The 26,915-nt window shown below is 25.5% G+C and overlaps 1 protein-coding gene across 1 annotated transcript in view; it reads left to right on the top strand.

The window, feature by feature from the left end:
- Positions 1 to 10,267: 10,267 nt before the first annotated feature.
- The window catches only part of LOC129961726 (fasciclin-2-like), a 108,381-nt gene continuing 91,733 nt past the window's right edge, over positions 10,268 to 26,915 (top strand). Inside the window, exon 1 of the mRNA XM_056075275.1 lies at positions 10,268 to 10,504. Within this exon, the coding sequence (XP_055931250.1) occupies positions 10,456 to 10,504 (49 nt within the window). The 5' untranslated portion in view covers positions 10,268 to 10,455. The remainder of the gene's footprint in view (positions 10,505 to 26,915) is intronic.

Here is a 26,915-nt window from a genome sequence, read left to right on the forward strand (position 1 = left end):
ATTCACTATCTAAAAAATTAATTTGCAGGTTTAGCACGATTATTGCTTTTTGGATTGGATTTCTCAGTTTCGAAAATCGTTGCTTCATTAGGAGTAAACTGTTCCAACGTGTTTTAGAATCTAATATTAACATATATTCTGTTTTATTTTCTGTCAGCATATATTTTTGCAATATGGCTTTTTTCTTTTTTGCATTGGAGCGTTTAAATATCTTATCAATTTTTCGAACTTTATAAATTATGGGAAGCAATTCTTGATGGGCTAATATTTCGTCCTCATTAGTAATATCTTTTTCAGCAATTACATTGTCAATATAACTCTCACTCTCTTCAAATTTGGAATCCGAAGTTTCTATATCCACAGTATTTGAATTCTTATGTTCTTTATTTTTATGGTATAATACATCTATTACTCTTAATTGAATTCCATTTGATCTTGGATTTCCTCCATTAGATACTTTTTAGTTCAATTTTTCTTCACGTGTATTGTTGTGTTGTCTTATTTCTGACAGCATTTTATTTTAACTCAAAATTTCATATTGATATGTGTATCTGGAAGGGATAAAAAAAGGCTTTCAGGAATGATACAAAGAAAATTTTACATAATATCATTAAATATTGTGACCAAGAAGCAGAAAAACGGGAATTAAAGTATTCCTGAAAAAACTTAATAACATATAAAAAAGAAAAATTTTAATATAAAAAAGATCATTATTATTTTGTAAAAAAGTAATCACCAAATTTTAAGACTAGAATTTTCTTTTACTTATTCGTCATAATTTAATGTTTATGTCCCTTATATTAAATAAGAATTGCTCTGAAATATTTTAATGTGCATTAGTATCTTTTTCCTTCTGTATTACTAATTATCTGTAATTTTTACGTCTCATAAAACCGCGAGTCTCCATTGTTAAATGTAAGCATCTCCTCATTTCATCTTTCCTCTCACCCCTATTTTGTCGAATTAACTCCATCCTAACGCATATTCAAAAGCGCGGAGGTTTTACAATCCGTTGTCAAACAGTATTTTATCACTTCTCTTGATTGCATTCACAGTCTAATTAATAGACTGTGGCATAATAGACTGAGAGAAATAAAAACCAAAACGTATACTATTTTGCGATGTTGGCGATGCTTGAATATATAGTGGAGACAATTTAAAAAATTTCTAGTAAATACTGAAAAAATACGGTATTTAAACTTGTGAATACCGGTATTATAAAATTGTACAAATGGCTCAAAATACTGGTATTCTGTATCGCGGTATTGCAATCCCTACTGCCGATGCAGAGCAAAAAAATTAAATATTTTAACAATCAATCGGCCCTGTCATCTGATTTTGTATCTCAAGAATGAAAAAAAAGAAAGAAAGCAGAATTTACTTTAAATTATTATTATTTCATTATTAATTTAATATTAATTATTTCATGCTTTTATTGATATTACATTTATATCATGATGGTATTAAATTAGTTTCATGCTTTTATGAAATGTAATAATTTTATGTGAGTAACATTTTTTAAAGAAATATATAAAAGTTTCCGAGATATCGCCGAAAGTTCATAAGATTCATTTAACATTGGAAGCATTGGAAGATTCATTTGATATTGGAAGCATTGGAAGATTCATTTAACATTATTGAGGGGTTAATGGCATTACGACAAATCGATTCAGCAAAAATTACCGATTCCCGATCGATTCAACAATGACATCCATAATAGAAAAATTTGGAATACTTAGTTAATTAACTCGGTTAATCAGTTTGTCTATCTCAACAAACCTGTCCCCTCGAGTCATTTACATCGACACCAAATGTGTGAAGATTGCGATAATAAATGACCGAGTTATAGAGGTGTTTTTTTTTTGGACGACTATAGCTGAACTTTAGAAATAATATTTGAAGATATTGGAAAGGCGACTACAGTTTTCCTTTATTTTGCGTGAATGAAGCTTACTTTAACAATTTTGCTAGTTTTTTTATGTTTACATGATACATTTTTGTTATTAAATAATCATCTAATATCGGAAACAGAAAGCTGTGAATTATAAGTCAATTAAAATAAGGACAAACCATTAAAATGCCTTATTTACTCGTAATTTTTGCCTTCTTTTTCAATAAGAAGTTATACTAAATGAAAAAAATGAGCAATACCAAGCGTTTATCTCTCAAACAGGACAATTTAACAAACAATTAATTACACAAATTAATGAGGATTTGCATTTTATATTATAGTTTATAATCAAGGCTGGCGCAAATCCTTTTGGACTCAATGCATCCTTCGGTATATTAATTTGATTCATATAAATGTGACATTGTTCTTTTTGGTTTGAATTTCCAGATTAAAATCAGATTTAGGAACTAATGCCATCCATTTCTGCTTTCCAAATAATACAGCAGATAATAATGAAATATATGTTTTCAAGATCATAAAAGTAATGAGATATTTTCCTTCATGCAGCATCCATATCAGACACATATTACTAACTTGCATTTATGTAATTAATTCAGAGCGAAATACATTGACAACACCACTGCCTTGATTATTGAGATTTGATTTATAGAAATAACGTCTCATCTGAAGCTGCTCAGTTGGTTATTGGCTTTATTATCAAAAAATAAAAAATAATTGAGAGTCTCCTGGGTTTAATTCATTCTGGAAGAATTAAGTTTCTTTGTTCGAGGGTAATCATTATAGATAAGAGAATAAATATTCCTTGAATCATTAAATGTAATTTACTGTGCTTTTTAATAGGAGCTGAAGCTTAAGAATAAAGGACCAAAATCAATTTCCTTCTTCACAAAGTGCATTTTGTTTTAAATTTGTTAGATAACACAAGTTATATTTATAATTAAAAAAAATTGAAAACTTTTCAAAAATGAACTGATATTACAAAAATAATTAGTTATAGGAAAACGCATAGAATTACCTTCATAAATATTTTGTAGTTGTTAAAAATAATCAATTCATTTAAAGAATTATTACTAGGAAAAAAAACTAAATTTTATCATAAAAAATTAAACGTAAGTAAGTAAATTTTAGAACCAGTCCATTGATTATTTTTATATTAATATATTCTTGTAAATGATAGATATTCTTATTATAATAATTACTTAGTTTTCAATATCAATTCACATAAAATTTATTACACACATTTTAGTTTTATTTGATAGTCATACATTGAAGTCAAAAAACAGCATTTTGAGGTAATTGAGAATCGACAGTAAAAGGCATTATAATATATTCTATATATGTAATGAATTGCAAAATAATTCAGTATTTTCCTCTTATTTCAAACATATCCTCGGCCTATAAATAAATAATTGTAACAAGAAACACATATTCCGAATTACTCTATTATCTTGAGACAAATGGGTAAGCTTTTATAAATGAATCTGATTAATTAACAAATAATTTTCAGAAAAAGAGCGTTGCCTAATTGACCTTGCAGAAAATCATTAATCACTCAAAAACTGTAGACTTTTCCATAATATTATGCTACCATTTTAGATTAAAAGAAATGTAAATATAAGCAGAATTTGCCTCCGATTACCCTTAATGATGAATGATACATGACCAAATTAGAAATAAATATTAAGTTTAATGCAAAAAGAACAAAAACAACAACAACAAAAAATGATGAATCCGGCCAGAAAACTTTCTCAAGAGTTACCCTCAGGCAGGGATTCAAACCAGGGATCATTTCTGTGAGGGGTCTGATTTTCGTCCAAAAGAATAATAGTGAAAACATACTTAAAATTAAGAAAAATCTTTTTGAAATTAGGAAAAATAAAGTTAAATAGTTTTTAATAATAAATTTGGAGACATAAAATTTGAAAATTCTTTCACTAAATTCATAATTCTATGTCTAATCAAATTCAAGCTTAATATTAGGAAAAAAAAAAAGATTTACCATTTAAAAATAAAAATAATTTTAAAGAGAGAGTTCTGTTTGGTGAGACTTTTGGATATTAGCTTCAAAACCCTAAAGCTACCTAAAATTGTGCACAACAGTGAAGAATATTTTTTTCCTTTAAAGGATATAACAATTGTTTCAATATAATTTAGTTATTGAACAACTTTAAGGAAATGAATTTGTAACTATAATTACTTTAGCAAAATTTTAAATAAGATAAACAAAACAGATTGTAATTGTAACAAAGAAATTTATAAAGATTATATAGATGTTGATAAAGGCCGTATTATAACAGGGGATTTAAAATTTGATTCCAGTTCTTTAAGAGATCGAATGGACAGGGGAATAAAATTTAGATTGAGAGAAAAAATAAACATTAAAAAATCCTAATTTCTATTGGACAAGATTTGGATATTTTTATTTCTAAATTATCTAGGAAATACCATTCGCCTTCGGAGGGTTTTGGAGAATGGAAAGAGAGGATTTTAAAGGAAATTAAGACTAAGATTAATGCAGCTTATGTCAGAACTAGAGAACGAGAAATTTATTTTAACAAATCATCAAAAAAATTTAAAAGTGGTTTATTATTACAGTAATTGATAAATCAGTAAATAACTTCTATTTAATTTGTAAATATTATACTAAAGAACTTTAAATTAATGAATATAACTATAATACGACTTACATTTTAAATAGTGCCGGGAAAAAGGAATTAGATAAAAGGATGCCAGCTTTCGATATAAAAAAAAACTAAGATTAAGATTTGCTCTTTAAAATATTCTTATTTGTTCCCAACAGTAAAATTTCATAAAAACCATTAAAATTTAAATTTGTAACTTTTAGCACTGATAATTACAATTACTATACGGGAAAGCATTTCTTTAAATGCTTGAAAATTATCCTAAATAAAATTAAATCTGAGGATAACTTCATAATCATTAGTAACAAAGATGTTTTGGATTTTCTAAAAGATAACAATATTAATAAACTTAACACTTATGATTTTGAAAATTTATACACTAATCTACCTCATGAAAAATTAATAAAAGTCAGCACTTTTATATACGACGAATATTTAAATAGCAATATTATAAAAAGTAATTGGCTAGAATTATGTAAATTTAATATTGTCGAAAATTACTTTTTTAGCGGAATTAATTTTTATAAAGAAGTAAAGGGAATTCCAATGGGAAAAGCTTTTTCAAGTGCTTTAGCTAATATTTGCCTACATTATTATGAGAATAAATAATTAAACACCATTTAATAAACGGTTGGAGATATTTTGATGGCTTACTTTTGGAAAACTTAGATAATACTAAAGTTATTATTAATCGTTACCCAAATGATTTAGTTTTAACTGCAACAAATGAAAATCAACTTAAAGCTATCTACCTGGATTTAAATATAGAGATTTCTAATGGAGAAACTGTAATAGGTATTTGTGATAAAAGGGATGAATTTAACTTTAAAATAATTATAGTAATTGCCATTCTAATTTAAATTCTAAAGTTTTCAAAAAATTGATTTTCTTACAATTTAACAGGATTTAAAAAAATTGTGATAACAAAATTTCTTATATTGGAGCAACAAAAAATCTCATTAAAAACGTGACTACTAATGAATTTCCCCAAAACTTTTGCAGTATAGAAGTTTTAATAAGATAGGGTTTAGTCTTTTTCTTTTTCCATATTTTCAAAACTAAAGATAAGACTTCTAGTTTATTCACTTTGATTTTTATTTTAATAAATGCGAGCTGAGATTCTTCAATTATTTCTTATGATGACGATGCGCTATGACCAAGCGTGGTAGGCGTATACAGCTTTAAACGCCGGAGAGCTAAATTTAGTTCGACGAGGTGCGTTTGCACTGATAGGTTTACTCCTTTCACACGTTTTTTTGGAATTTTACTTTCAATTGGTATGTGCTTTGCTTTCATATTTTAATGACTTTTTGGTTTTATGTTTAAATGATCTTTTTTGTTGCTTGGTCTTACATTTATAAATTTGGAATAATTTATTGTCTTTAATTTTGTGATACTAATTTTACCTCCAAAACAACAATTTCCTGAGATTTTCGGGTTACGAGGGGTCAATATTTTTAGACGAAAGTTTGATCCCTCACAGAAACATTCCCTGGTTTGAATTCCTGCCTGAGGGTGACCCTTGAGATAGTCTTCAGGCCGGATTCATCATATCTTTCTTTTTGGCTCTTTTTGCATAAATCTTAATATTCATTTCTAATTTGGTTAAGTTCATTTGTGTTTTAGTTGTAGCAGTATTAGCGTTCTCTAAACACAATGCATCTTTTATTAGTTTGGTTCAGGAAATATATTTTTAAATTAATTTTCATAATGATTGCTTTTGGAATAATGCATGAAATAATCTGATCATGGATACCAGTTAAACAAAATTATATAAATAAAACTCTAATTTGGGAAATTGCATTTTGTTCTGAGCCAATTTAAAAATTGAGAGATATAAATATTTATCACTAAAAATTTAATAATTTTTAAGAAATGATAAAAATTTCAATTAAAACTACTCTAAACATGAATGTAATTAATAAAAATTATGTAACGTCTGCTATATGAATGGAAACATAAAATTTTCTTTTCTTTGTATGGAAAATAAGATTTATAAATATAAATTTTTTGATTAATTGTTGCAGAAATTTTTTTATTGTTTAACAGCATTTGTGAGGATAATTTAAAGAAAGTCTATTCTGAATTTTCGCTTCAATTTATGAAAATTGTGTATATTTTAAATCTATTGAATCTTTTAAAGAATAATAAGAAGGAAAAAGATCGTAATTATGTATTTGTCTGCTTATTTTTAGACTATAGCTATGCTTAATTTAAAAAAAAAAAAAAACTGAATTTTAAATTACATTATTATTCTAATTAATTCATACCAAAACTTTGAAAACAATAAATAATTGTAAATTGTGAGTGAGCTTATAATAGAAATGTTGTAATTATTTTCTTTATTTTTTCACGTTTCTAAAATATGTTTTTAACTCTTAATGAATATTTAGTAATCTTTTTTTCTTTTTGAGATTTTTAAAATTACTTAATTCTCTTATTATATTTTTGTTTTGATTTCCAGGTTCAAAAAATTATTTTCTGCTTTTTAATTTAATTAATAAAACATTTTAAACAATTTTCTTTGTATTACGAAATACATTGCTGGAAATAAATGCTTTCACAAATGTGAAAATATTGAAATAGCATGTTTACATGCATGTAACAACATGTAAACATGCTGAACATTTTTTGTTTAAAATGTCATGTACTTAGATTGAAATTCATCTTAAGCTAACTTCTCGATATTCGGATAAAGATTTATGCATGCAACTGAGATAACCTTAAGATGGATGATGCATTTTCTACGACATCATCCACCAGAAACTTTTTTTATTTCTCCATTGATTTCATAATGATTTCTATGTAAAATTATACGACATAGAAAAATCGGATACAGGTAACAAATGTCACTCGCGTGATGAAATCGCGGAAGAGAGTTCCATATAATTACGGAAGATTTAAAACGATGCTAAAAACAACCAGGAAATTTATCGGAAGTCATGAAAACTATCAGGTTCCATGCTAGACTTATAGGCATCGCACTCTGATTTTTAAACTAGAAGATACGTTTAAATTCTTGAATAATGAAATAGAACGCAAGTATTGTTTAAGAAAAATATTTTTCTTTAAAAAAATGTATTGATTGCTTATTTGTTAGATCTTTCTTTTATCTCTCGACTTTAAATTAAAATATTAATCATTTTGCTGTATTGAAAAAGCTATTTTGTTATCCATTAAAAAGAAATGTTTTGAATTTTAGATATTGCACTTGAGATAATTATTCTTTATGTTTATCATGGGATTATTTATATTCTCGGAGTATTTCCTTCCATTATCTTTATTAATAAAAATGGAGACTGTGGGTGGATGTGGGGTACTTCATAGGACAGATTGTTTGATACGGATTTTCCAAATTTAGCACATGTATAATTTCGAAGGTCGAAATATGTAATTTTGAATGATTTCATTTAGATTTTTATTGTTTCATTTAATGAAAAATTACTCGACTATTTAGTATTTTTGTTATAATTTTCAAAAATATTCCAGTGCAAAAATAATTTTCATTTATTATTTATATTTATTATTATTTCATTTCAATTTTAATGTTAAAAAATAAATTCTTCTATGATGCCAACTTAGTTACTGTCTTTTTACTAAGTCTTCATTATTTATCTTTTAAAAATGTTTCAAATATATTTTACATTATTTGTATTGTCGTGAATGAATTTCAAAACGGTTTTCATTGTTGCTATTAATATTTAATCATTTCTTTTCTTTCTACTATTGAGCAATTAGGCTTTGAAAATTCGACTTATATATCCTATTGAATAGATTTTTATTTAATGTATGATTTTAATAAAACTTTTGAATACTGTGGCAATTACTGTTAATTATTAACTTTAGAAATAAGCAAGGATAAATGTTTTAAAACTTATTGAAATTTTTATATTTTTAGTTTTTTAATTTAATTGTGTTTTTCCTTGTATGCTTGAAGTATGCTTATTTTTTATTGATTCAGAGATTTTATTATATGTAAATATTCTCTTATAATATATTGCTTAATCATTAAATATATTCTGAATTGCATCCAGATTTTCAAAGTTAAATTATTTATTTTTCCTAATAATTTTGTACTAATCTTTTTACTAAATTAGTTACAATTTAATCCATTCCTTTTCCTTTCTAAAACAGAACACTATATTTTAGGTGGAATGAGTAGAGAAAAGAGTACTGCATAGCACAATGAATAAATAGTAAAATTCACATGACTGTCAAAATATTTAAAAACATTTTGCTGTGAGAGCCATTAAGATTAGATTACCTACAAAAGATTCAATTGAAATTTCACGTAACTAAAAAATTTTAGAGAACTGCTTTTTAGCACAAATATTGAAGGATTTCTCCCATTTATTTTGTTTGTTATTTTGAATGTCAGATAATATCATCAAGATATCGAACTATGTTATTGGGCATTATTTGTTAGCAAGGCTAGCTTGCTGCTAAAATAATGTATAGCATGTAGATAGTTGTAGATAGGCATGCAGATAGTAATGTAGATAGTTGTAGATAGGCATGTAGATAGTAATGTATAAACATAGAAATCAATCTAAAATTATTCATATACCTACAATGCAACCTGTGCACTCAGATACATGGACACAGATTAATCAAATATAATTAAAATCAGACAAATGGAATACTTTTGCAAAAACAAAGAAGGAATGTTAAAAGTTTGAAGATAGTTAATTGTAGTAAAGGAAAAATATAAGGACGTTAGATCTTTAAAGTTTATAAATAGTTAGCTAATATTAATTAACTAAGAATACTCTAATTATTTCTTAGTGATTTTTTTATATATTCGATTAAGATAACGGGATTACACAAAATAATAAATTATTCATTATTTAGGGATTAGTGTCGGTAATTATAATTATAATGCCCATTACATTTAATAAAATTTCAATCATATATGCTTTTGGATCATTTAAAAAATCAATTTTGAACTTAAACCAATTTGTACGAATATTTTTGGATGGATTTCCGGTTGAATATTTAAAATAAATTCATACTAAGACGTTAATTGTTTCTGATGCTTCCGTAAATAAAAAAATAATAACGAATAAGATATATTAAAATAGGAAAGAAAATAAACATAAACCTGGAGTAATTAATGTCACATACACTTTTTAAATGACTTTAAATTAAATAATCCATTTCAGTTTCAAGAGAAAAAAGATAGTAGCACTACAAACGTTTTTTGTATCATTAAATTTCGTATGCAAAGAAAAAAAATTACAAATGACATTTAACCACGGTTTTGAACTGAACTTAACAATACTAACAAACCGGAAGCATTTCCAAAGGAAGTTTTTCCTTCCTTTACTAAACATGATCCATTATAAAAAAAAAAAAAAAAGAAACAAAAAAACCCCAACCAGTTATCGTTCTTTCGATCGTTCAAATTCAAAAAAAAAAAAAAATCAATTAGTAGATTTTAACCGAAAGTTTTCTTTTTTATTCATTTTTTTTCAACCTCTTTTGTCATTTTATTTCTTTAAGTAAAAAGACAGACAAAACTTCCTTCTTCACAAACTCTGTCTTAGCAGACACTACGTTTTTTTTTCCCCTCCACCCTTTTAATTTGGAGCGGGGCATGTCATGTATGGAGTGCTTCCAAATAGTGACCCTTTACGCAGGGGGCGCTGTGACAACTTACTTGCAACAGGCCAGTGCTCCGTTCGCAGTTCTCCGTGTGTGCTTGTTCCGAAGCAGACACCTGCGAGTGACACTGAATCTCCCCTTGAAACTGAGACGTTAAGAAAACAATTTTGACATGTCATGCCCCAAGAAGGTTCTCTCGGGAAATGAAAAACAAAATTGCATCAAATACTGAAATTTCTTTCAGTAAGGATTCTGTGAACTGTGTTGTTTAAGTTCAGGATAGTGAATAATATCGGCATGGTGTTCTTCCCAGTACTTTTGGTTTTGACTTACCTCCTTGCTGCAGGTAAGAACTTACAAAACATACTTTGAGCGCGGACATAGGATAACTTTGAAACAAAAGTTTTTCGGTGAATGCAGTCGATATATTGAATTGTTCGCTTTATATTCTGAATCAAATTTTAACTAATGATTTTGCAACTTTAGTGTAAATGGTAATTATTATATATCTCCCTCCAAACGCATATGTGCTTTGAGGCTTTTTTTTTTTTTCAAATGTAGGTAAAAATTTAATTTGGACTTTTCCCAAATTGGGAAGAAATTTCTGTGGGTATAATATATAATAAAATGGATTAAAAATTAATAGAAAAAACTGAAGATACAATAATAATATACTTTCTATGCAATTTAATCTATGTAAAAGGTTATATAAGTGAGTTGCCAAAATTAAATAAATAATATAATTTAAAAGGACAAAAATTCTGTAGAAGAAAATATTTATAAACTATTAGATTTTTTAAAAAGATTTAATGGAAATATAATTAGATTTTGAAAATTAATTCAATGATGAATTTTTTATTCTGTTTTTTTATTATTATCGACAATTATATATTAATCATATTTTCAAAATGTCTTTTTTTTCATTCTTAATTTAATTCTTATATATTTTTATTTGCAATTTTATGTGATAAGAACTAAATTATATAAAATTCAATAAGTATTAAAACTCAAATTTGACCAATTAGTTACTGTTAAAATAATTATTATGAATACAAACTCATTTGGTCATGTATAACACATACATAAAAAATATAAAATATAAATAAATGGAATACCTTTGAATTAAAATAATTAAAATAAATTGCTTTACATTAAAAGGACAAAATATTTAATGGAAATATAATTAGATCTCCGTTAGATCTTCCGCTTCTCCTTTCTTTAAGAGTAATTAATTAAAAAAACAACGTTTCATTGATTTGCATCATAAAACTTTTCTCAAATGTACGCTATTTTCAAGAAATATTACAGTATTTCTTAACTTTTCAGACGTTATTTCCATATTTTATTGATTGCTGCTACGGTCGTTACAGAATCAAGTGCAAAATTAAAATACTGAAAAAATGAACATTTATAATATTATGTTTCAAACGACAGTGTTATTTTTTTCTAATAGTTATTATAAATTTAATGATATATGAATATAAAAAAGATTCAATGTTCATTTTTATTATTTTAATAGTAATAGATGAGACAAATATGGAAAGAAAAAGTCCTTTGGTATTATCTATTATTTATTGAATCTATTGAAATCTATTATTTGAAATACTTCTTTAAATGATGAGGTTGTTTTATCCTGAAAGAATTTTATGTAACCTTCATATAGTAATGACGTTGAACATAAATTTTACTCATCAAAAATTTCTTGTATCGTTATCGCAAATCGCAAACTAAATTATTAAAAAAAAATACTGTTATAATTTCAATCCTGTAATTTAATTTTTGATGTACATTATTCAGTATAAAAAAATTGAATGAATTGCTATATAGGAATATAGCAATCATCCAGAATAATATATAATATATAAAAATATAGAATCATATCATTTAACAGAGCCATCATAAAACACTAAATTTGAAAGCAAATTTAGTGTTTTATGATGGATCTGTTAAATGGTGTATAAATACTTTGAGTTATATTTTTTAAATTGTGTTATATCTATGAAACAGTATCTGATTATTATAAAATTCACTTACGTAAAAAGAAATTTTTCTTTAAAGAGAGTTTTATTAATTTTTAGCGAAACCTTCAATAATAATAAAATTTACAATGTTTGTAAAAAAATTAAAATGTTTTGAAAAACTTTTATTTTGAATATGCGTTTCAGTCACTAACTTTCGTACAAGAAATGCGAAAATTGAATAAAATGTATTGCTAATACTAAAAAAAATGTTGATTATATTGGAAATTTAAAAAAAATACATCTTGGGATTGCACGTTAATATTCTAATCGCTTGCAAAAGAATTTTCTTCGAAGCCTTTTTTACATACCCTTGAATTCAAAAAGGTTTTCAAAGTTCTTGATTTTTTTTAAACTCCAGGGCATATGCTGCAAATAATTTTGATATGTTTCAAAAAATGAATAACTTAAATAAGGTTTCAATTTTCCAATAAATACTAATTATTTTATCCAAAAATGCAATAATATGATAATTTTTTGAAAAATTAATGCTGATTTTTTTTTTAAAAAAATAACTATATGTAGAACTTGTTTAAAAAAATTTTAAAATAGAAAATAATTTAAATAATTAATATAAATTACAAGAAACATAATTAAAAAATTATACATTTAACAAACAAATCAAAAATATAAGTAACTATTAATTAAATACGTACTCACATAATAAATAACATTTACTCTTTTAAACTTGCATAAATAATCAAAATTAAAAGAAAAATTCAATTTATGGTATTTTCATAACATGCTTAATTGATGTGTCAAACATTTATGTAAAATAAATAAATACAGAGAAAGCAACTGGAGCCAAGGTTTCATGCATACTCTATTTTCATAACTCCTAATATTAATCAGAGAAATCTTTTTTCAAAAAAGTCATCTAATTACTATTTTTGAAATTCATTACTAAAAGTAATTTCAAATTAAATTTATAACACTTTCCTGTAGTTTATTAAAAAAGAAAATCAACCAAAAATTGAAAAAAAAAGTATAATAACAAACACTTGCGATGCAACTTTATTTATAATCCTGTAAGTGTCAAAAACACTTTGTAGCAACATTAATAACTTGCTCATTTTATTTTCAATTAAGGCTCGAAGCAGTTTAGAGTAGGTAGTTAATTATAGAAAAGTTTAAATGCCGACATATTCATTGGGGGGAAAAAACTGTTTCCTAAGTCATCAAGAACCATCTGTTATGAAAACAAAGCGCGAAGTAAAGTTTATTGAGTGAACTGGATGATTAGTCAAAAGACGCTATTAATAATTCCAGGCAAGGCGAAATATTTAATCCCATTAGTACTTCCTCGCACTAATAGAATGTTTTATACTTATCATTATGAATTTCCGTTCTCATAAGTGAATTCAGCAAAAATTTATAAAAATAGAAAAACTTGTGCGTGTTTTTATGCATATCAATTAAATATTATTTTCACTTATGATTAATATTCCAAACTGACCTGCAAATATTACATTTCATTACTTAAATGTAATAAATTATTGAAATTAGTCAATTTTAAATAATTTTAGTAGATTTGAAGCTAATACAACACTGGGTGACGAAACGTAATTGAAGCTGTGCAATATAAACTGTTACTGGTACTTTGCAAAATTTTCCAACAGCACAATTAACAGATTAATTAATGAGTGCTTTAAAGAATCCACTAAAATATTTGATGTAATAAATCTGGAAAATTGAAGTGTGCTTGTAATCGATAAATGCACCTCAAACGCATTTTGCATAGGAATTAGGGATTTATATAAAATTCCTAATTCCTATGCAAAAGATATTTAGCCTGCATTTTTCTTTTTATAATGTTCTAGCAACGGAAGGCTTTCTTATTCCATATATATTTTGATTTGAAAAAATATATTCCTTTTTTATTTCCAGAGTATCTAAATCCTAAAACTATAAGAAAAAAACCTACGAAATAAATGAGGAAAAGTGATATTTGTTAACTGATACAAAATGGAGATTTTATTAGCTGTTACAAAATGGAGGTTTTATTAACTGATACAAATTGGAGATTTTATTTATACAAAATGGAGATTTTATTAACTTATACAAAATGGAGATTTTATTTATACAAAATGGAGATTTTATTAACTTATACAAAATGGAGATTCTATTAACTTATAAAATAGAGATTAACGAAATAAGTGAGAAAAGTGGTAATTGTTAACTGACACAAATGGATATTTTATTTCAAAGAAGGAAATAAAAAGGGACATTTCATTCCTAGGGAAAAGCACGAAACATGACTTCCCTTTATAAGTAATAAGGATTTAACTTTCAAAAAAATTGAAATAAATTTAAAATATTTGATATTTTGTTCAGACAACATATTTATATAACATAATTTTAACATATGTTAAAATTATGTTTCTATTGGTGCACTTATATTATCTTTTTTTTAAGTATCAGGTAGTTGCAACTAAATTATTTTATAATAAGCTTGATAAGCAAAATTGTTCACTCTGCTTTATTCATGCATATGCGGCAACTATACTTAAATTATTATATTTCTATTTAAAAAAATGGGCAATAATTGTAATTTAATAAACTAGTTTTTTTTATGCTTTAGAAGATTTTGCACTCAAATTTTAATTTTATATCTGATATGCTTATTAGAACTACTAATAAGCATTTTAGATGTAACATTACTTATAAAGGTCATATTTCTTTTCAGAAGTTTAATAAATTAAACTTTAGTTTCTTTTCTTTTTTTGTCTAATTTACATTTAATCGGATTACTTACTAAAGTTTAATACATATAATGAAATCTGAAGTAATAAAGTAATCGCAAATATTTTAAACAGTTCCTGGAAGATTAGATATGTAAACTTCGAGGAAAATGAACATGTATAAGTATCTGATAATTTTTTAATTCAATAAAATTATGTAAGTATTAATATAATGAAATGTTTAACTATAAATAATTTAGTGTGCGCATATTTTGCGCTGAAATCTTATGATCATGCTTTATAAGGATGAGACATACGGTATTTATTATATTTTAAGAAAGTTGGATAATATTGTAAGCTTAAAACAGAATTAATTATAAATGAAAAAAAATATCTAAGTAGGATAAAATTATTAAAAATATTATTATTATGTATTAATATGGGTTTGAATTCCATGCGTTAGTTTCTAAACTAATATAATAATGCATGAGCTAAACTAATATATTAACGTACCTAACGAAACGTACATTAATGTTTAAACAAAACAAATGTACAAAAGTTTTGTGTTGATATTAAAGCTTATTCATTAATAAAAACTATTTTCTTTAAGTGAGAACTTTAAATCTATCTCAGGTATATTATATTACTGGATATTTTACAATATTGCAAATATTGTTTTATATCATAAAGTATTGTACAGTATTAATGATATTAAGAATTATGTGTTTATTAAACTGAGATAAATAAATTTGTTGTAATAATTGTAATTTCTGTAATTCAAATCACATTATTTAATCTTTTGAAGAATCCACTCAAACTTTCATTTAAGGCTATACTCCAATGAAATGGCTTTCATTCTCATATAGAAGTCACTTGAAGTGTACTCCCTCCGATTTCCTCAGATACTTTTGTAATGTATGTATTTTAGATTCATCTTATTACTAATAGAGTCTGTTGAAAATTTTAGATACCTTTTATTAACCTTTGAGCACGAACATTTTGCATTCTTGAAATATATTTCCCAAATATAATGATAAGAAAGGCGATTGATGCCCATTTACGTACCAGAATGTTTTAAAAATTTGAAGCAGATCAAAAAGGTTTATGGAAAAAAAATTCCTCTGTGTGACATTTTGCGTTATGATTTCATATGTACACGAACAGATAAACATGCTTTTGTAAGATATGCAAAATTTGAGATTTTCAATTTTTATGTGAAGGTCAAATAACAAATTTCATTTGCCTCATTTTTTTATATTTTATCCCTCAGGTCCACAGAGAGACGTATACAGAGCTAGAAATGGTTTTTCGAAATGTAGGAGGTCTGGAATATGAATACATTATATATATTAAAATCGTGCTGCAAATTTCTTAACATTCATAAAGATTTTGGGTTGTGGAAATTTGCTATGCATAGGGAAAAATGATTTATAAAAACAAAAATTTTAAACCATTTAAAATGTAAAATATTTTAATACATATTTTGTCTGGTTTTAATATGATAGTTTACTAAATGACATGCGACCTTATCGGAATTATTGAGATCCTATTAGTAATTAAAGCGAATGTCTGCATGTATAGTAATCAGATTTTGCAGTAATCAGTAATCAGATTTTGCAGAATTATACTTTGAGGGTTGGAAAATTAACATCAGAGATATTTATTGTTTGAAGTTTTAAATATAATTTTCATTAAAAAAAACGAAATTTTTGATATATTTTAAATAATTTATAGGAATATTATTGCACAAGCAATTTTTATACTATATTGAAATTCAAAAATTGTATTTTGTTATTGATATCAATTTATTTACTTGCGAATTTCGATAATTATTTAATGATTTATGCACTGTTTACAAATTTAATTATTCGTCTTTAAAAGATAGTCATTAATATGTTCTAGACTAAATAAATAAATACCTCTTTATCTAATTACAGTATTTTTAAGGATTAAAAAGAACAGTTACCATTTTGGCTTATTTTAATTTGAAATATGACAGGTAGCTATAACTAACGGATTCAATATATAAATCAAAGGTATAAAATCACTGATATGATAATATTAGTATTCAAAAACAACAACATCATATTATGATACGCATCGTATGATTTACTATTTTCATCATCAAATTATGGTTTCAAATTTTAAGATAATATCAGACTGGACAGCAAATGTTTTAAATCTGTAAATATGTAAATCAAAATTTGTAAAAAAAAACAAAAAAAAAACAAAAACAAAAAAAAACATATGAATTAAGCTTAATCGTCTACTACGACCAGCTTGAAGGCAGACAGAAAAATCTAAATGATCCACCCACCGCAACAGCAACACTGGCGGGAACTCCAAGGCTTAGACTTCAGAGACTCTGAAACAAAAAATGCTCTTTTTAGAATTATGTGCTTGTCTTTGAACACGATAATTCAATTTTTTTTAAATGAACTTGATGATATTCCTAGACATTGAAAATGTCCCTATGAACTTGTTAATTTCCTTAGATGGTTACAAATACTTAAAAATCAGGATTTTGTATATAATAAATACGCGATCTCTTAAATTCCCAAATCCACGACAATAAGTTAAAGTTATTCTGCTCACACGCAGAACTCCCCAAAAGAATAAAGTACTACATTGAAGTTTCTACCGAAAAAGAACTATAAAATTTTTATGCCAAAGTAATGAGAAAATTTGGACGATTATTTTTTGGCCAGCGTAATATTAGCTATAGGTAACACTCTAGAAACATTCATTTTTCACCCGAAGAGAAAATAAGTATTTCATTTTTTTTCTGATTACAAATTCATACTACAATTTTGTAGACAAGAGCTTATAGCAATTTGAAATGGTCTGATCGAAAATATTTGACCATAAATATAAATCACTGGGGAATGAAGCACTGTTCTGAAATATTGGCCACAAATAAGCATATCCTCCGATTTCAGCCATATAATTTTGAAGTCAAAACAATGAGACTATTATAAAGAGCAATTATTTAATCTCCAGAGCAACTCTGTGTGAAGGTCACGATCGCTGATCAATAATACTTCGCAGAGTAGAAAATGAGCATTTGATTATGGCCTTATTAAAAATTCATTCCATGCTTTCGTAGACAAAGTTCTAACAGCGAAATGAAAAGTTGTAGGAAAGTATTGGTGTATTTATTAGTTATTCAGGACGAAAAGAACGGACGAACAATGTTTAAGCATGGAAGCTAGAAACGTAGAATATGAAAAATCGGGCATTTTAAAGCATAAATTATGTTTTGGCATTAAAAAAATTTAATATATATTAAATTCTATTTATCATATAATTATTAAAAATAAAAAATCGTAAATTTCGGTTTCAATTTAGCTATTTACTGAGATTTTCAGTATATTTGAAAATTCATCAAGTTGAACGGGGATTTAAATTATTTAAAAAGTTTTATATATGAGTCTCTCTTAAAGTGATCAGGATTAATATATTTGTTATAGATATAAATTTAAAAGCTCATTGTACTTTCATGAAAAAATACTTGTTCATATAAATGTCTAATACTGAAAATAGGATAATATTAAATAAAGCACTTAAGTAAATATATATTTTATAAATAAATGATGAATATAAATTTTTTTATCTTAATAGAAATACACAGAAAATTCTAACTCTCAGAAGATTCATTTACAATTAAATTGGGAAACTACAAATAAATCATGACATTTACATCATAATGCATTTACCTTCATTATAAAGACACTCAATTTTATTTGCATGAATGAAATCCCGGCTAAAATTATACTGATGTATGTTGTGACGTATAAAAAAAGTTGAAAAATTATTGCAAACCATTTCTGTTTATTCAATTATTTTATTATTTAAACGTGATTCTTTTTGGATCACATGTAACACAACAATGTTGTCATAAATTGGCATATTCTTTCAGTTTTTTTAAATAATTGTAATAAAATGCATTAAATTTTCCAACAATACTTCTAAACAATCAGATAAATATTTAATTAATATTAATATTCCCCATTATTTACACTAATAGTTTAAATATTTTTGTAATATTTCTTTTCTAAAGTTAAGAATTATTCTACACATTCTGTATAATTTTTGTAAGTTTTTGATGACAGATTATATTACGATAAAGTATTTTATAGTCTAGACAAATCGAAATATGTCATTAAGATTTGTTTGTATGAAATTAACTCTGACCAGAAAGTAATGCAGCATATTCCTGTTTCATTGTACGATTCATTAATGTACAGAAGTAGCATTGAGAATTTAATCACAACCTTTAAAATTAATCTTTTGCTTATATCGATTTTTTGCAATTTATTAACATAATAAATCGCAGGCTGATATTAATATTAAAACTTCCGATTATAATGATCATATTGGAAATATATTTTTATGTAAATATCCTTTATTTCGTGAAGAACATTAAAAAATATCGAAATTGTGATTCAAATTTCGTAAATTGTCTGAAAAAATTTCCACTCTAATTATTTTATCTGCTTTTGATTAGTTTCTATATGTATAAATTAATTTAATATCTAATGTAAACGAGGGATCAAGAAACACATTAAGGATATCCTCGGGATGGCATGTCAGATATTCATACTTATCAGTGGCAATTTGCTTCTCTCTTCCTGTTGTGAGAACAAATATCTCTTCAGAAATCAGAAAATTAAAATACACAAAAAGAAATTTGTGAAATGAAACAAAATAAAAGAAAGGACAAAACTGTTTGCAAATAGCAATATAATTACATCGAAATATTGTTTCAGGTCTACAAATCTGATACATTTCTGATACAGATCTACATATCTGATTAGAAATCAAATTTAAATCAACCAAATACAACATTTTATTGCTGGGAGTTAAGCATATTTTTCTATGGTTGAAAACTATAACTATATTTGTGTATTCTATTTGATTAAAATTATTATTTTATTTTGCAATATACAGTTGCAAATATAAAGATGAATTCTGTAATTGTTAATATAAATTTACATCATAAAAAACATTTGTTGAAATCCGATAAGTAAAACAATATTCTATATAAAAATTGTAATTCTATAGACTATGTTTCAAACAGTTATTAGATATAATTTAAAATTAAAATATGATAAAACGAACTTTAATAGATGAAAAAATAGGGCAGAAATCCTACAGGAATGTGTTATTTATTAATATATGAGTCGCATATATATTCAAAAATTTATATCATATAATTAAATTTTCTTTCTTTTTCTCTGATAAGATATATAATTTAAATTATTAAAGAATAGATCAAAATAAGTATGTTATTAACGCAAATAAGGGCATTTGGAAGATTTTCTATAATAATATTTCTTGAAATAATTGTTTTGATTGAATATTGTATTTCCTGCTATTATTAATAATAAACTTTTAACATACCTGGCAGAAAATTTCACATTGATTTTTATTTACTTGTATTAATCATAATGACAAAAACATTGCTTTTGGAATTAAAAAAAATGTCTCTTCTCAAAGCAGCAAACTTAGTTTCATTCATTTTTTTTCACCGAAATAAAATTATAATTTTGAATAAAAAAATGCTCACATTTCATTCCAATTCTATTAAAGGGAATTTTTTTTATTTTCCAAATTTTGTTTTAGAAATTAATAATAATAAATAATAGGTATAATCCCTTTAGGTGCTTCAGAGAAAAAATACCTCTGAATCTCACACCAGTTTTCATACATTTTCATTACATAATACAATTATGAAATTATTGACATAAAAATAACAATACATATTATTAAAAAAAAAAAAAAAAACTTTTTGACATTTGCTGTGTTACTTTTGTTTCATTGATTTTATTTGTATAATTTTGTGTATAGTTAATTTTTTCATAAACCTTTTTTGTTTCGCTTTTATTTACTTTGTTCCTTTTTTCTCCATTTTTTTGCATGTATGCATGCATTTGATGCCTTCATCAACTTATTATATACATTATATGCCCATTTAAAAAAGTTAAAAATAACTTTTTTTTTATTTTTTGGATTGTTTTTATCTGTACATTGCTATTTGTAAATTTCCACTTTTTTCAGTATTATTAAGGAGTATCTTTGATATTTAATTGTTTTGTTCTCATACTAATTCTATCCTAATTCTTTTAAATTCTTTTCGAAAATGCCCTTCAAATTATTCAGATAACGTTTGTTTCCGAACATCATAATTTTGATTTCCTCGAAACATTTTAATTATGGATTTAGATCAGGAAATGTAGATTTTAAAGCGAATTCGCTGAGCATTTTCGTATTTATCATATATCTGAGTAATTAAAAATATTTTATACATGCAAATTATTATTATTTAAATGCAAATTATCGGCTTTTGAACTGAACATGAAAAACGAAAAAAATTGGTGCCATATCTTGGAGGGATAAAACAGATATTCTGTAAACCTAGACGCCGAAGTCTCCCGAATAATACTGACGCTGATTTTAATTGACTCAGTCATTTTTTTTTTTGTAATTTGAATATTTCTTTTATTTTTTAAGTTCGTTCGTAATATTTAAGTTTTTTAAAGCATTTTAATAATGCATATGCATAAAAACAAAAATAGGAAGCAAGAATTTTGGTTATTGGAATATCAATAATCACAACATAGAATAAATAACAAAATAAAAACTATCCCAAAATATGCTGCATATTATACCGCTTGCAGAAACCTTTTAAGATGTACAAAAAATTTAGTTATACAGAAAGTACAATTAAAGTACAAAGCTATTCTGATAAGAAAAAATGGGCATTTTAAACAGAAAAACATCTTGAAACATTAAAAAAAAATTAGGACATAAAAGATGAATATCTGAATTTGCAATATGTATACCGTCCTCATTTGAAATCAGCCTTCTATGTCTTCCTTTCCAATCTAATTAAATTTTCGTTATGCTCCGATTTCCTTTTTATAAACAATTATTTCTTGAAGATTTGAATTGCTATAGAGTATTTAACATACCTTTCACATATTAAAGCCATTTTTAAGGGCAAAATAAAAAGAGCCAAGACTAATAGAAAGGATTCAAATATTTCTTCAAATATTTTTTCGTTTTCAAATATTACTCTCATTAAAATTTTTCGATTCATGTATCATAGATTTCTGAGTGTATATGCCAGCTATCAGATTCGCAATTTAGATAGTTAATTTGTAACTTTAAATCAGTACAATCACATTTTCCTAAAGAATATGGAATGAAACTTTTTATTTAAGAAACTAGTATTATTCGAAAAATGTTATCCAAAATAATATAAATATGATTCATAATCATTTATCATTCCAATTTATTTCATTATAAAAGGTGATATATATCGTGTCTTTCATATAGTTGCTAATGTACTTCTTCATGCAATTATATTTCTCATAATAAGGTTTTGTAGCATTCATCCGTAGCAAATTAGTATTTATATTGTAATATTTCTGAGTTCAAAACACGCTCTAATATATCGGTAAAGATTTAATGTTACTATAATAAGATGTTGTTTACAAACAAGGATATCAAAGTAATGAGATATTCTACAAATAAATGGAAAATGCTGAAGTTTCTAAACATGTACATTTTGAAAGGATTTCCATGTTCTATTGAAATATCAGGTAAACAACAATATCAAACGTACAAAGTAGCTTAAACTATAATAATCTAAAATATTTGAATATTTCAAAACTTTTGCTCTATTTTTTAAAAAAGAAATCAGTATTAGAATTTGAATGATTTATTGTTTCAAATCTCATTATCTTATGGAAAAGGTTTGAAGAATGATTGAGAATAAAGCTTGTTAAACTAAAAGCGAATAGAAGCCTGATTTGCAGAGAGTAATCGCATTTTTATGTCGGAATTTCTTAATACAGCATACTAATGATAACTGAAGAGTAAAAATATTGCTTAGACTTCATTAATTTTAAGAAGCGAAACACAAATGCCATTTATATGTGTGTAAAATAGTACCTATACATGTATATAGAATTAGGATATGTCTAGAAGATATTCTATTCTAATTTTCCTTTTACAATGACGTCATAGTTTCTATTAAGAAATTATGCCAATTTTCTAGAAGAAAAATTTGGTTTGAGGTAGAATAAAAAAATGGGAAAATTTTTAAACCATTACTTAATAAATGCCTTTAATATATATTTAACCTTTTTTCAACATGTAGCAGTTTGAAAAACGAAACATACAATTTTTACATTAGTAAAAATATGCATGTTACATAAATGTATTATAATTATGCAATTTAAAAAAATGCTATGTAGTCTATTAGAGAGTTTAGAGGAATATACATTCTAATAGACTATAACCATGCAATTGAAAAAAAAAATGCTATGTAGTCTATTAGAGGATTTGGAGAAATATACATTCTAATAGACTATAACTATGCAATTGGAAAAAAATGCTATGTAGTCTATTAGAGGGTTTAGAGAAATATACATTCTAATAGACTATAACTATGCGATTGAAAAAAAAATGCTATGTAGTCTATTAGAGGGTTTAGAGAAATATACATTCTAATAGACTATGACTATGCAATTGGAAAAAAATGCTATGTAGTCTATTAGATTGTTTAGAGAATTAAACACTCTAATAGACTATAACTATGCAATTGGGAAAAAATGCTATGTAGCTATTAGAGTGTTTAGAGAAATAAAAATGGCTTCTTTAATTTGACAAATAAAATTGAAATAGTAAGTTTAAACATATCCGCTTAACCAATACAATTAATTTGGTGCGAAATAATAAGAAGACAAGAGGAACACGGGAAAACGATATGAAACAAAATGCTTCACCTAACTTTGTCTTCTTACATTTATTTACTTTATGAGTCGCAAGTTGAAATTACATTAGTGAATTGAACTTTTTGAAATTTAAAATTGGAAGCTTTTCTTTAGGGAAACAAACTTCTTCCATTTGAAAGGAATGAAAAGAGAGTGTCTCTCTTCAATACACCAGAGGATGTAAAACGAAATTAACTTACTAGGAAAATGTATAATGGATTGAGAACATTTACTTTTTTTTATATGTATGTGGGTTCGATGTTGCCAATCGAAATACTGTATAGATACTTTCTGCATAAATGTTTAATTTGCTTGTGGTGAAACTTGCATCGAAGCAATTTTATTGTCTAAATCCATTTCGCTTCAAGTTATCAAAACTATTCTTTTGGAAATGGTATAAACATAAAATTTATTTATTTCTTTGGTTGGTTCGGTTTGCGGTGTTTACTGAATTTAATTATAAAATTCTTGTTTCTTTTTGATACTAGTAAATAAACGAAAAAATATTTTTAAAATTACTGTTAATTGTTAATTCTTTTAAAAAAGAAAATTAATTCTTTTAAAAATTATTTTTAGCAATTAAACTGGAAATTTTGAATTCTAGAATGAGTACGCTTTCAATACTAATTCTTTCCTTCCCTTTCCTCCAAAAATTTTTTTTTGTTGGCGCATTTAAATTAAATACTCAGCGAAGTGTATATTTAAAGCCGAAAAAATATTTTATTGATGCCATTTAAAATCGTTAATTTAAGGTCTGGTTATAATAAATAATTCAGCGCAATCTATCCAGGAGTTTTAATATAAAAGTATAAGGGTTACATGAACAGAGGTCATAACCAAGCTATTATTAAATTATTTAATGTTGTCTAAATATTTTTTTAACTGTGTTATCACTAAGCTCAAGCAAAATTTTAAGCTCGCCACCAACAACAACTTGTAACTCAATCTTATCCTTGTAACAATCGGGAAATTATAATTTTTAAAAAATATTTCTAAGGAAAAGAGTTATGTGTCAAAATATTAATAGAGTTTGTTTATGAAAACAGTTGAGTGTTTCATCAGAACATAATTCTTTTTCGAAAGCCTTGCACAATAATAAATCATTTATAGCAGGTTTTAAATTAGCTTGTTTTCGGTGCTCTTTTTTTAAAGCTTTATAAAATGAAAGGAGAAATCAACTCATATTTTTGTTGATGGAGAGATGAGAAGAAATGGCACAGCTGTACAAATAAGTTTATTTACTTCGCTTTCATGAGAAAAATCTGAAAGCGTCAAGCGTCACGTGCTTTACAACTCTCATGTTCATTCGTTATTGTTTGTTCAACAACTGAAGCCACAATTTCTGTTCACATTTCATTCGATTGTGGTCTCTTCACGATTTCACTACCAAAGTCTCATCTTTCAAAATGCAGAATCCTTCGCTGAAGATATGTGATAGTAATAAGAACTTGGTTCAAAACTTTTACCAGACGCAATGCCTTCAGGCTAAAAGATTTTCAGGAGAAACTTTCGATCCGGTGAAGTTAGTGTCAAAGTCACTAAGATAGCATTTTCGAGAAGAATTGCTTCTAGCACTTATTATTATTAGGTGCATAAATTTCGCATAGTACTAATTTTATGCAATTCTGGCAACATAACATTATTCTTCAGCTATGAACTAAAATATCAAACGATATTGATATTAAATATACAAATAAATTAGCTGATCATCCAGAAAATTTGCTAAAAATCTGGATTAGTTTAATAAAATGAATTTAGAATATTCAAGTTTCCTTCGATTTCTTCAATACAATATTTCCATTCATTCTTTATGCTAAACTTGAAGGATTTAAATTGTAATGTATTTAAAAATTACTGATGAAACAAAATGTTTCACTCCTTGTCAATTTCTGACATTTAAAAAAATAAGAATAACGTTGATACGCTGAATATTTCAATTTTTTTTTTTAATGACAACAGTATTCTATTTTTAATTTGCTCATAAAAATATTTTTTGATGTAATTAAATATATTTTAGTATTCAAATAAAAGAATTAAACATAATAACGAACAACTTTCTTTTAATTTATTCGTATTTTTCTTTTTAAATGTATTGTTACAAAAATATCTGTTTATAAGTTACGTTTAGAAACAAATTTGTCGAAGAGATTTTAAATGAAATATTTTTTATTGATATCGAAGAAATATTATAAAAATATAAAAAGTGGAAATTTGTAGTCATAGAAAATGAGCGATGGAGTATTTTCTTCTATTTTGTAACTCTGTTTCTTTCTGTTAATTTCGAAAATTATATTTAGTAAAAACATATTTTTTGCACCACTTTGAATTTCATAATAATTACTTTTGTTTTATTACGTTTTTTTCATTTCTATTTACAGCACATTGTTAATCAAGCATTAATAGCCAAGTTCTTATAATTTCCACATGAATAAAAGCATTTAAAAGTTCCACTTGCCAGAGAAGAATAGTTACAGTAAATAAACACAATTACTAAAATTACATTTATTTTTTCTTTTGATCTTAGATGTGCGATCCAATAAGGTTAAGCTCAAAGCAATAACTATAAAATACTGTCGATGCATAGCTGCTAATTTTCATGGTAAAAGTAATCTTTGAAATTATGGCAATGTTGATTTATCTCTCCTATCATAAGAACATGAAACGAATCAAATTTTAAAAACAATATTTCCTTGTTGGTGCTGTCTAAATCTATGGATTCGAACCTCTAATTCGAATTTCAATGATTGTCTATATGTTTTCTCTCAGCATTCCAACTGTAACTTTTTTATATCCATATATTAAGTTAGTTAGTTATAATTGTAACTTGTATCTGTGCATATATAAAAACCAATATTGGTGATAACTTACAGCATCAATCCGTCTGGTCAACATGAAATAAATGTCTTTGTTTTAAAAGTGGTTTGCCTTATCTATTATCTCATCCATTACAGTGCTTCTGACCAAAGTTTGATATGCATTCACAATTTGGATGGAAAGGTCACATCTTAATTTTTTTTCAAGCAGATTCGAGTATTTTTTAAAGTAAATTTTTCAAGTAATTCTATTTACGAACTATTGAGCTCACAGCATACATATGGATAAACAGTAGGAAAAAAATACTCTGACACAAGTCTATGAATTATTTTTTAGAAATCAGTCAGGTGTGAAACGCAAAGTTTTTTAAGTAATATTGATCTAATAACTTTTGATAGTTACCGTATTTTTGGTATGCATATTTACTGTGCTTGTTTTTCGGCCCTTTAATCAACTTAAAT

The sequence above is a fragment of the Argiope bruennichi genome, chromosome 2, assembly GCF_947563725.1.
Source record: "Argiope bruennichi chromosome 2, qqArgBrue1.1, whole genome shotgun sequence".
NCBI classification, from domain to species: Eukaryota; Metazoa; Arthropoda; class Arachnida; order Araneae; family Araneidae; genus Argiope; species Argiope bruennichi.